The sequence below is a fragment of the Salmo salar genome, chromosome 04 (assembly GCF_965601325.2).
Source record: "Salmo salar chromosome 04, fSalSal1, whole genome shotgun sequence".
Classification (NCBI taxonomy): Eukaryota; Metazoa; Chordata; class Actinopteri; order Salmoniformes; family Salmonidae; genus Salmo; species Salmo salar.
Genome location: NC_138294.1, coordinates 79,689,330 through 79,702,635, shown reverse-complemented (window position 1 = coordinate 79,702,635; position 13,306 = coordinate 79,689,330). Strand labels below are relative to the sequence as shown.

The following is a 13,306-nucleotide window of genomic DNA, read 5'->3' as shown; positions in this document are numbered from 1 at the left end:
ATGAAGGAGAGTCTGAGGATCGATGTGGCAAAAGAGAATTCTACTTTTCAAGGAGTCCACAGTTGGTTAGGTTAGCCTACTACAAGATCAGGAAAAACTCTGGGCACCAAGAAAACAATTTCCCACCCATCACCACACAATGTTACAAATGAAAAACATCTACGTGTATGATCTACATTTTACATGTTTTAGGTGGTGCGGATGGGCTTCCATAGTTTTACCTGGCTCAGTGCAGCCGGCAGTTACTGTGACAATTTCAGAATGTATCAGGCTGTTACTGCAATTTCAGGTAAAAACTCAAAACAAGTCTCAAATATTAGGAAAACGTCTATACATTTAAACTGTTTCAAAAACTATTACCAATATTACCATGCTATTACCATTCTGTATGGCTGTTGGCTCAACTAGACAATTGTGTTTACACTGCCTTGCTTCAGGGGTTGCAACGGTCAGGCAAGTGTCGTGCGCTACCTCCGGTAGGTAGTGGTCGAGACGTAGCAAGTACGCAAGTTTACATTTGAGTAATAGGTGTTGCCAACTGTATTTTTACGAAAAGTCTAGTAAGTGTGAAGAGGCTCTTTTGACCAAGGTCCATAGTGCAATACTTTTTCTGATCAAAAGAAATCATAGGTGAATATAGGTGAAAATATAGGTATCAGAGGAAGGCCCTAAAAATTGTCAAAGACCCCAGCTACCCTAGTCATAGACTGTTCTCTCTGCTACCGCACAGCAAGTGGTAACGGAGCGCCAAGTCTAGGTCCAAAAGACTTCTTAACAGCTTCTACCCCCAAGCCATAAGACTCCTGAACAGCTAATCAAAAGGCTACCCAGACCCCTCTTTAACGCTGCTGCTACTCTCTGTTTATAATCTATGCATAGTCACTTTAACTCTACCTACATGTAAATATAACCTCAATTACCTCGACTAACCGGTGCCCCCCCACATTGACTCTGTACCGGTGCCCCCTGTATATAGCCTCGCTTGTGATTTTACTGCTGCTGTTTAATTATTTGTAACTTTTATTTTCTATTTTTAACTTTTTTTTTTTTAACTTCTTAAAGCATTGTTGGTTTAGGGCTTGTAAGTAAGCATTTCACTGTAAGGTCTACACCTGTTGTATTTGGCGCATGTGACAAATACAATTTGATTTGATTTGAAGTAGGGTGCCATTTGGGGTGCAGACATGATGTGCTCCATAGAGGGTTTGTCCTCATACAGGGTGCCATATAATGGAGGTAAGGGACCGTAGTTTGTACACTGAGTGTACAAAACATTATGAACACCTGCTCTTTCCATGACATTGTCACGTCCTGACCAGTAAAGGGGTCATTTGTAATTGTAGTTGGTCAGGGCGTGGCAGGGGGTGTTTGTTTTGTGTGTTTTTTTTGTTGTATTTTTTTGGTTCTAGGGGATTTTGGTTCTAGTTTTCTATTTCTGTTTCTTTTCCATGTTTGGCCGAGTATGGTTTCCAATCAGAGGCAGGTGTTTTTTGTTGTCTCTGATTGGAAGCCATACTTAGGCAGCCTGTTTTTTCCTTTGGGTTTCTGGGTGGTTGCTTTCTGTATAGTCTGTGTACCTTGCAGAACTGTTGATTGTCGGTTTATTGTTTTCGTTTAAGTGTTCACTTTATTAATAATAAAAGGAATATGAGCACTATAACCGCGTTTTGGTCACCTTTCATCGACGCCTGTGACAGACATACTGTTGCCTGACCAGGTGAATCCAGGTGAACGCTATGAAGCCTTAAACAGGTTAAATAAGGATGGTTAAGCCGTGAGACAATTGAGAAATGGATTGTGTATGTATGCCATTTAGAGGGTGAATAGGCAAGACAAAATATTTAAGTGCCTTTGAACGGGGTATGGTAGTAGGTCCCCGGCGCACCAGTTTGTGTCAAGAACTGCAACGCTGCTGGGTTTTTCACACAACAGTTTCCTGAGTATACTGAGATTGGTCCACCACCCAAAGGACATCCAGCCTACTTCAATATTAGGAAGTTTTTTAACTTAATGTTTTGTATACTCAGTCTATTCAGTTTCAGTACAAAATATTGCTCAACATTGTTTAATATGACATTAAAACAATGACATTCTTGGAAGTAGGAAAACTACAGACAGAACAGGTCTGATTTGTGTGTATAACTTACAAGCAATTCATACTTAGAATAATGAGAGTAAAACAATTTGATGTAGGTATAAAATGACATGACAGTGCAGTGGTATGATGAGCCATATACTGCACAGTATTCAGCATCATGTACATTACTGGCTTGTGTACAGAGTCAGGAGCATTTTAGACCTCCGCTTCACACTGTGAACCTGGGTGGCCCTGCAAGCTGTTGGCTGAGGTCTGCAAGGCGTGAACTGTGCCTGAAACTGATCTACTCCTCCAAAACCAAAGTGTTTTTGTAACTGAGCTAATGGCTTTAGACACAAGGGGTCAAAGATCAGCAAGGAATAAGACAGACACTTAAGAAAAGAGTCCACACTGTGGGCACAGGGCACAGTGAAAAGCAGTTTTGATAGCTAATGCAATAACCACAGCCAGACATCAAACCAAGCAGACCGATAAGAGACCAGAGAGCAGTCAAACGCTGAGAGAAGAAAAACAGAAGAGGAGGACAAGTGAACTTCCATCCATCGTTGTTGCTCTAATTTGTCCGAAGTGTGACGTGTCCGATTGATCATTATCAGGAATCGCGAGGAGCGGCAATGGCCCCTCAATTGCTTGTTTCTGAACTCGGTCTGACCCTGGGAGAGTCATTTTTAAACGCAATCTACAGGCTGGGGTCTCATCCCAAAAAACACCCTATTCCCTAGTGCGCTACTTTTGACCAGGGCCCATATGGGCCGTATGACAGGGCAGGTAGGGAGAAGGGTAGGAGGAAGGGTAGGAGGTAGGTTAGGGAGCAGGGTAGGGAGAAGGGTAGGATGAAGGGTAGGAGGTAGGGTAGGGAGAAGGGTAGGGAGAAGGAGACCATTTAGGACACACCCTGCTGGTGAGTTGTAACTTCACCCTGTCTGTGTTGGAAGATGGGGGCGTTGGATTGGGCTGGCTGAATGGGAAGAAGAAATCGGTCGGTCAGCCTGGCTGCTTCACAGACCTCCCGCTGTGCTGCAGGCTGCAGCAGAACAGGCTATGCTTTGTTGTGGTCCATCATTCAGGAGATGAAAGCTATTCAAATAATCAGCCATGTTAGTTCTGTTAGCTCTGTTTGGTCGGGAAATGGGCCTGACCCGGGATGTTGTTCAGAAGTAAAGACAAGGGCAAACAAAGTTGTTCTCTTGTTTGTATTAATTTCCAAACAAGCAATGGAGTTGTGCTGTGGGGTAGTTTGCTGACCAGTTCTTGAGTGGGTAGTCTGTGTGTCTGAGTGTGGTGTGCATGTGCATCTGTGTTTGCTTATGTGTTCAAGGATGTACAGTATGCCACCTGGATGTGTTTGGAGGGAAAGGAGATTACTGGTGATTTATTGTATTCCCATCAGCTACACTCCTTGTTGAAACACTAGAGTAACGTCACCACGAAATACGACAAAAGCCTGAGCCAGGATTCCATAGGCATTTCTAGAGCACCTCACAATCATATCTCCAGCTTGTCACAGGCCAATGGCCAAGAGCCAAAGGCTTACATCAATACTATTGAGTGGATGGCAGACTGCAATCTCTTCCTATTGGCTTCAAAATGATTGGTTGAGAAAGGGGTTGAAAGAGTATTTCTGTGTGGGGGAAACAGCAGAATAAGGTGTTGAGGGGGAGAAGCCTTAAGCTGTGTGTGGGGGAAACAGCAGAATAAGGTGTTGAGGGGGAGAAGCCTTAAGCTCTGTGTGGGGGAAACAGCAGAATAAGGTATTGAGGGGGAGAAGCCTTAAGCTCTGTGTGGGGGAAACAGCAGAATAAGGTGTTGAGGGGGAGAAGCCTTAAGCTCTGTGTGGGGGAAACAGCAGAATAAGGTGTTGAGGGGGAGAAGCCTTAAGCTCTGTGTGGGGGAAACAGCAGAATAAGGTGTTGAGGGGGAGAAGCCTTAAGCTCTGTGTGGGGGAAACAGCAGAATAAGGTGTTGAGGGGGAGAAGCCTTAAGCTCTGTGTGGGGGAAACAGCAGAATAAGGTGTTGAGGGGGAGAAGCCTTAAGCTCTGTGTGGGGGAAACAGCAGAATAAGGTGTTGAGGGGGAGAAGCCTTAAGCTCTGTGTGGGGGAAACAGCAGAATAAGGTGTTGAGGGGGAGAAGCCTTAAGCTCTGTGTGGGGGAAACAGCAGAATAAGGTGTTGAGGGGGAGAAGCCTTAAGCTCTGTGTGGGGGAAACAGCAGAATAAGGTGTTGAGGGGGAGAAGCCTTAAGCTCTGTGTGGGGGAAACAGCAGAATAAGGTGTTGAGGGGGAGAAGCCTTAAGCTCTGTGTGGGGGAAACAGCAGAATAAGGTGTTGAGGGGGAGAAGCCTTAAGCTCTGTGTGGGGGAAACAGCAGAATAAGGTGTTGAGGGGGAGAAGCCTTAAGCTCTATATGGGGGAAACAGCAGAATATGGTGTTGAGGGGGAGAAGCCTTAAGCTCTTTCCTATGCGTCCTCCACCTTATCGCCATCCATAAGGAAAGCAATAGTAAAATGTGGGTTTTGTACAGTTTTCTCTAGATAAGGGACTGTTATGCCAATCCCCTTCACCCTGCCTAATTTTGTCCATAATACTTAACCATTTAAAATGGTTCTTAGAGGACAGCTGCTTTTCAGTCATAATTTGATAGAATCATATTTTTTTTTCTCTGAATCCTTCAATCTCATGCTGATTCTTTTGCGGTTTTAGAAAAATTAACACTTTAGTCTATTTCTGTGTGTTTATGTACGGTTGATAATGGTGGTGACAGTCTTATAAATACCATTTGAGGTCATAATGCTGTATTAAAATTAGACTCCATCCTATTTATAGTACATAACAGATATAGGATTTTAATTTGATCACCCTTTTGCAGTGCAGCAAATGTAAAACTAGTAGTGTATTTGAGGTTTTAAAAGGCTTCTGAAGTTTGTAATTTCCACCTTGAAAATTAAGACTTGATTTTCCCTCACGAAAAGTGCATCAACAACTACAAAAATTTCCATTAATTACAATTCATGTAATGATTCACACTTCATGTTGCTGCAGGATTATTTTCCTGCTGTAGAAAACTGGCTCAAATGAAGATCCTACATCTGTACCTAATCCTTGCATTTTCAGCAGACTCTATAATGTTCCAACCCACCGCTCTTCACACAGGAAGGTAAACAAATGCGTCTTCCCTGACATTTGAGCATTACTACTTATGTGAGCCTCTTCCGTCGCTGGCTTGCACTGAAACGGTAATCAAGTGTAATGTTGCGATTGAACACCTGCCTAATTTGGATGAAGCATGCATGGCAGTGTCTGCCGGGGATCTCTGGCGCTCTAATGTGAGATGACAGAACATTTCTGCATGTTCACTTCTCCTCTCTAACTACCTGGACCCAGCTTCACATGACACCATTGTAAACCATGTACTGTACTCTGCTACTTGCTTCTAGTAGTGGAGTACAGTACATGCTGATAGAAGCATAAGGCCAATAATTACTGTGTTTTACTGTCCCAGTCAAAATGGGAAATTATCTGTAGAGGAGTAGAGATGAGTAGGGGCATTGCCTCCTCAGCCAGTCATGCATACGATCTTGTAGACAGTAAGGACTCAATGGATACTGTTCATGGGTCTTCAAGGGGAAATTCTTTTTCACCACAGCGAGACAGCAAGACACAGCCTTCCCCGTCCCAGACCAAGCAATGAAAAGCAGTAAACATTATCAACAGGGAAACAGTCAGTAAATAATAGATGTAGTGCTGCCTACTGGCTGTTATATTGTTCAGTGTGATGTGTAACAACAAGAAACAACCTTCACTGTCCCAGTATCGACAGTGAAACAGAGGAGCTTAACATTAGAACACTGCTACTGTTATATTGTATTAGAGTGGCCTTTTACCGACCAGTAGCTACATCCTGATGGCAGGGGGTCGAAGCAGTGACTGAGTGGGTGGTCTGCATTGTGGATAATAAGGCAGGACTTTTTTCCTGAATTGCACATTTGTTCAGGATGGAAGGGTCTGGGAGTCCAATGATAATCAATGCAGTATTTGTGATCCGTGGTAATTTGTTATGAATTGAAGCTGTTAGCAAACTGAAGTTGCAGGTTTGACAGAAAATATTTGCAGATGTTAGATATTGCTGGGATGCTTATGCCATACTTTGAATTAGATATGAAAACTCAACATACATGCAAAGTACATTTCCTATATACAAGCCTGCCATTCGGCTTACATTATTCTAACATTGTTTAGTGGGCAATGTTCAGATTCTTCAGTTTTAGGAACTGGCTCAATTCATTAATTGAAATGAATCCTAATACAATATAAAAGCATATAGAAGCTGAATACAACCTCTTATAATGGAGACTGCATACGGTAAGAGACCAATCTGTTAGTGCATTGATATGGTTTCCAGGACAATAGCCTTGAGTGCCAGGACACAGACTACAAATGGATGAGGCACAAATAATTTCCCTCTTTCATTTATTTAATGCCCCATTTGTTTGACTCCATTTGTATTGAATGAAAGAATTACTTAGAAAAATAAAGTCTAGCCATTCGTCACTGTTTTTGTTGTTGTTTGTATTTTAAGAAGCAATTCTGTGTCCTCAACTGACATAATTAGCACAACTTCTAGAGAATGTTTTGTTTATAACTCAGTTGCAGTGTGTGGATGTAATTATTCCCCAGCTTCGGGTTTTAGAGTTCCTTTGATTCATTAAACAAAATGGTATCTTTTCAATTTGACTTGTCTGGTATCAGAACATTAACATGTTCAATAATAACAACATCACTGTCTGGTGATGTGGCTCTACCTTTGAAGAAGCAGTCCTTGCTGTGCACCACGTAGATCCGTCTCTTCTGCAGGCAGGCGGTGCGGTACACCTCACAGTGGTTCTCGTAGAACCTGCTGTCGGAGCCGCACACCGGCACGAAGGTGGGCCGACACTTCTCCTGGCACACACACTCTGCCCGGCCCGTCACCTCCAGCAGCACACACTGGCGGCCCCTCCCACAGTATGTCCTCCTGCAGGGTCCTCCGTCTGACCCAGAATGGACCGGAAGAAACAGAGAGAGAGAGGGGGAAGCCAGGGTTTAGGTGGGAAGAAACACTGACAGAGACTGGAATAGACAGGAAGAAAGCCAGGGTTTAAGCTGGTAGACTGCCAGTAGACTCTGAGAAACAACATGTACTGAACAGCATCCTATCATACTAAGAGGCCAGTATGAAAAATAGGAAGGATGGTTGGACAGGTTGTGTTGGAGGACAGAACATTAATCACTTTGAACACCTGTTGTGTGCGCCAAAAGAAAGTGAATAAAATCACTGAAAATACAGTGTTGTGATTTTCCATTCTGGTGGACTCATTAACACCTCCCTTGAAAAAAGAACAATATATTCCACACACACACACATACACACATTGCACCTTACTTCTCCTCACACATCCCTCCTAGCACCTGTCAGTCCCGGACCCCTCACCATGGAGGCCCTCTCACTCCCTGCTGATTGAATCTATTTGCAATTAAAGCAGGGCAAAAGCTGCTGAGGCTTGCAGTCACTCCACCTTGGATTGATCTTCCCGGGCCCTGGGGCCTGGGAGGGACCGCTCTCCTGGTGCGATCTGAGCTGGGATTTATGGAGCCTGGTTTGGGAAAGAGCTGGGCTGGTGTTAGTAGCTAGGCTGGGAGGAGAGAGGGGAGATAGAGCTGGGATTAGCAGCTAGCCTGCAGCGAGAAAGGGATGCTGGGCTGGGGTTAGCGGCTAGGCTGCAGCGAGAGAGGGATGCTGGGCTGGGGTTAGCGGCTAAGCTACCTTTCTGGGAGGAGAGGCAGGGGATCTCAACCTCAGCGATGAAGCATCGGAGGCAGGTTGGGAATTATTGTCCGGGAATTTACTATATTGGGTATCTGATTAGCATCACTCAGCATAATATTTCATTCAGAATTATTCAGCATAATACATCATTGTTTGCTGCTCGAGAGGGTCATCTTTTAATTCCCTTTTATGAAACCATTGTAGCTCAACTCAAGACCTCTATCCCTACTATTATAATAAAACCGTTGAAAACACAAATTAAATCTGCCTTGAGTATAATCGTATCTAAACCCCTAGAATATTTAATAACAAAGGTGCGGTTCCATTGTTAGAGGATGAAAGTCATTTAATTACATAAAGGAGACTCCAGAGGATGCACACGTGCACACACAGACAGACAGACACAGACAGACACAGAGAGAGAGAGAGAGAGAGAGAGAGAGAGAGAGAGAGAGAGAGAAAGAGAGAAAGGAGAGAGAGAAAGGATAAAGAAAGAAAGAATGAAAGAAAGGAGAGAAAGAAAGAATGGAAGGAGAGAGAGAAAGGAGAGAGAGAAAGGAGCCATTTTCGGTCACAACTTGCAGACTTGTTTACGTGCTGCTGTGCGTTTTTGTTGCCAACCTTACTTTGCTACCTGACAACTTCACGGTTTTTACTTTTTAATTACCATTTATATTTTTAGTTTTTCCCTCACTCAACTTTTTTTCATTCAACTTTTTCACTCCGGACGTTTTATCTGGACATGGTTCGTCAAGACCTCCAACAGCCGAAGCTAAGTAACATTAACATGATGCCTTCTAATTGCAGTGGCTGTACTCATAATATACAGGAGAACGATCGCCTTACGGCGAGGATAGCTGTGCTGCAAGCCCAGCTTCAGACGCAATCGTTAGGCAAGGGCAATTTCAGTGTAGGAAAGGATGAAACAGCGTCTGTGCCACCAGTAAGTACAGATAGTAACGTTAGTATAAACCCCCTCGCACGGTCCCCGCAGCCGGACAACTTTCTCATGGCTTCTGGAGGGAAACGCTGTAGGAATGCTCAACCGGTGTCGCTTATTCAGCCGACAGAAACGTTCAATCGGTTCTCCCCATTAAGCAGCGCGTCGGAGTCAGAGGCCGAGACTTCTCTGGTCTCTACTCCTCCCGTTCCGGGGTCTGAAATGCCAAAGCTTCCCACCGTTAGCTCTGACAAATTGAAAACCCTAGTCATTGGCGACATCATTACCAGCAGTATTAGACTTAAAACGAATCATCCCGCGATCATACACTGTTTACCAGGGGGCAGGGCTACCGACGTTAAGGCTAATCTGAAGATGGTGCTGGCTAAAGCTAAAACTGACGAGTGTAGAGAGTATAGAGATATTGTTATCCACGTCGGCACCAACGATGTTAGGATGAAACAGTCAGAGGTCACCAAGCGCAACATAGCTTCAGCGTGTAAATCAGCTAGAAAGATGTGTCTGCATCGAGTAATTGTCTCTGGCCCCCTCCCAGTTAGGGGGAGTGAAGAGCTCTACAGCAGAGTCTCACAACTCAATCGCTGGTTGAAAACTGTTTTCTGCCCCTCCCAAAAGATAGAATTTGTAGATAATTGGCCCTCTTTCTGGGACTCACCCACAAACAGGACCAAGCCTGGCCTGTTGAGGAGTGACGGACTCCATCCTAGCTGGAGGGGTGCTCTCATCTTATCTACGAACATAGACAGGGCTCTAACTCCCCTAGCTCCACAATGAAATAGGGTGCAGGCCAGGCAGCAGGCTGTTAGCCAGCCTGCCAGCTTAGTGGAGTCTGCCACTAGCACAGTCAGTGTAGTCAGCTCAGCTATCCCCATTGAGACCGTGTCTGTGCCTCGACCAAGGTTGGGCAAAACTAAACATGGCGGTGTTCGCCTTAGCAATCTCACTAGAATAAAGACCTCCTCCATTCCTGCCATTATTGAAAGAGATCGTGATACCTCACATCTCAAAATAGGGCTACTTAATGTTAGATCCCTCACTTCAAAGGCAGTTATAGTCAATGAACTAATCACTGATCATAATCTTGATGTGATTGGCCTGACTGAAACATGGCTTAAGCCTGATGAATTTACTGTGTTAAATGAGGCCTCACCTCCTGGTTACACTAGTGACCATATCCCCCGTGCATCCCGCAAAGGCGGAGGTGTTGCTAACATTTACGATAGCAAATTTCAATTTACAAAAAAATAAAACAACGTTTTCGTCTTTTGAGCTTCTAGTCATGAAATCTATGTAGCCTACTCAATCACTTTTTATAGCTACTGTTTACAGGCCTCCTGGGCCATATACAGCGTTCCTCACTGAGTTCCCTGAATTCCTATCGGACATTGTAGTCACAGCAGATATTATTCACATTTTTGGTGACTTTAATATTCACATGGAAAAGTCCACAGACCCACTCCAAAAGGCTTTTGGAGCCATCACCGACTCAGTGGGTTTTGTCCAACATGTCTCTGGACCTACTCACTGCCACAGCCATACTCTGGACCTAGTTTTGTCCCGTGGAAGAAATGTTGTGGATCTTAATGTTTTTCCTCATAATCCTGGACTATCGGACCACCATTTTATTAAGTTTGCAATCGCAACAAATAATCTGCTCAGACCCCAACCAAGAAGCATCAAAAGTCGTGCTATAAATTCTCAGACAACCCAAAGATTCCTTGATGCCCTTCCAGACTCCCTCTGCCTACCCAAGGACATCAGAGGACAAAAATCAGTTAACCACCTAACTGAGGAACTCAATTTAACTTTGATGCAGTTGCACCCCTAAAAACTAAAAACATTTGTCATAAGAAACTAGCTGCCTGGTATACAGAAAATACACGAGCTCTGAAGCAAGCTTCCAGAATATTGGAACGGAAATGTCGCCCCACCAAACTGGAAGTCTTCCGACTAGCTTGGAAAGACAGTACCGTGCAGTATCGAAGAGCCCTCACTGCTTCTGAATCATCCTATTTTTCCAACTTAATTGAGGAAAATAAGAACAATCCAACATTTATTTTTGATACTGTCGCAAAGCTAACTAAAAAGCAGCATTCCCCAAGAGAGGATGGCTTTCACTTCAGCAGTAATAAATTAATGAACTTCTTTGAGGAAAAGATCATGATCATTAGAAAGCAAATTACGGACTAAATCTGCGTATTCCTCCAAAGCTCTGTTGTTCTGAGTCTGCGCAACTCTGCCAGGACCTAGGATCAAGGGAGACACTAAAGAGTTTTAGTACTATATCTCTTGACACAATGATGAAAATAATCATGGCCTCTAAACCTTGAAGCTGCATACTGGACCCTATTCCAACTAAACTACTGAAAGAGCTGCTTCCTGTGCTTGGCCCTCCTATGTTGAACATAATAAACGGCTCTCTATCCACAGGATGTGTACCAAACTCACTAAAAGTGGCAGTAATAAAGCCTCTCTTGAAAAAGCCAAACCTTGACGCAGAAAATATAAAAAACTATCGGCCTATATCGAATCTTCCATTCATCTCAAAAAAAAATGTAAAAGCTGTTGCGCAGCAACTCACTGCCTTCCTGAAGACAAAAAATGTATACGAAACACTTCAGTCTGGTTTTAGACCCCATCATAGCACTGAGACTGCACTTGTGAAGGTGGTAAATGACCTTTTAATGATGTCAGACCGAGGCTCTGCATCTGTCGTGCTCCTAGATCTTAGTGCTGCTTTTGATACCATTGTTCACCACATTCTTTTGGAGAGATTGGAAACCCAAATTGGTCTACACGGACAAGTTCTGGCCTGGTTTAGATCTTATCTGTCGGAAAGATATCAGTTTGTCTCTGTGAATGGTTTGCCCTCTGACAAATCAACTGTACATTTCGGTGTTCCTCACGGTTCCGTTTTAGGACCACTATTGTTTTCACTATATATTTTACCTCTTGGGGATGTCATTCGAAAACATAATGTTAAATTTCACTGCTATACGGATGACACACAGCTGTACATTTCAATGAAACATGGTGAAGCCCCAAAATTGCCCTCGCTAGAAGCCTGTGTTTCAGACATAAGGAAGTGGATGGCTGCAAACTTTCTACCTTTAAACTCAGACAAAAAAGAGATGCTTGTTCTAGGTCCCAAGAAACAAAGAGATCTTCTGTTAAATCTGACAATTAATCTTAATGGTTGTACAGTCATCTCAAATAAAACTGTGAAGGACCGCGGCGTTACTCTGGACCCTGATCACTCTTTTGAAGAACATATCAAGATTGTTTCAAGGGCAGCTTTTTTCCATCTACGTAACATTGCAAAAATCAGAAACTTTCTGTCCACAAATGATGCAGAAAAATGTATCCATGCTTTTGTTACTTCTAGGTTGGACTACTGCAATGCTCTACTTTCCGGCTACCCGGATAAAGCACTAAATAAACTTCAGTTAGTGCTAAATACGGCTGCTAGAATCCTGACTAGAACCAAAAAATTGGATCATATTACTCCAGTGCTAGCCTCCCTACACTGGCTTCCTGTTAAGGCAAGGGCTGATTTCAAGGTTTTACTGCTAACCTACAAAGCATTACATGGGCTTGCTCCTACCTATCTTTCTGATTTGGTCCTGCCGTACATACCTACACGTACGCTACGGTCACAAGACGCAGGCCTCCTAATTGTCCCTAGAATTTCTAAGCAAACAGCTGGAGGCAGGGCTTTCTCCTATAGAGCTCCATTTTTATGGAATGGTCTGCCTACCCATGTGAGAGATGCAGACTTGGTCTCAAACTTTAAGGCTTTACTGGAGACTCATCTCTTCAGTGGGTCCTATGATTGAGTGTAGTCTGGCCCAGGAGTATGAAGGTGAATGGAAAGGCTCTGGAGCAACGAACCGCCCTTGCTGTCTCTGCCTGGCCGGTTCCCGACTCTCCACTGGGATTCTCTGCCTCTAACCCTATTACGGTGGCTTATTGGTGTTCTTCCATGCCGTCCCTAGGAGGGGTATGTCACTTGACTGGGTTGAGTCACTGACGTGGTCTTCCTGTCTGGGTTGGCGCCCCCCTTGGGTGGTGCCGTGGCGGAGATCTTTGTGGGCTATACTCGGCCTTATCTCAGGATGGTAAGTTGGTGGTTGAAGATATCCCTCTAGTGGTGTGGGGGCTGTGCTTTGGCAAAGTGGGTGGGGTTATATCCTTCCTGTTTGGCCCTGTCCGGGGGTATCGTCGGATGGGGCCACAGTGTCTCATGACCCCTCCTGTCTCAGCCTCCAGTAGTTTATGTGTCGGGGGGCTAGGGTCAGTCTGTTATATCTGGAGTATTTCGCCTGTCTTATCCGGTGTCCTGTGTGAATTTAAGTATGCTCTCTCTAATTCTCTCTTTCTTTCTTTCTCTCTCTCGGAGGACCTGAGCCCTAGGACCATGCCTCAGGACTACCTGACATGAT

At 44.1% G+C, this 13,306-nt stretch overlaps 1 protein-coding gene across 1 annotated transcript in view; it reads right to left on the bottom strand.

Annotated features, from left to right (window-relative positions):
• LOC106603823 (follistatin-related protein 4) overlaps positions 1-13,306 on the bottom strand; it is a 271,754-nt gene that overhangs the window by 131,880 nt on the left and 126,568 nt on the right. Inside the window, exon 4 of the mRNA XM_014197993.3 lies at positions 6,900-7,127. Within this exon, the coding sequence (XP_014053468.1) occupies positions 6,900-7,127 (228 nt within the window). The remainder of the gene's footprint in view (positions 1-6,899; positions 7,128-13,306) is intronic.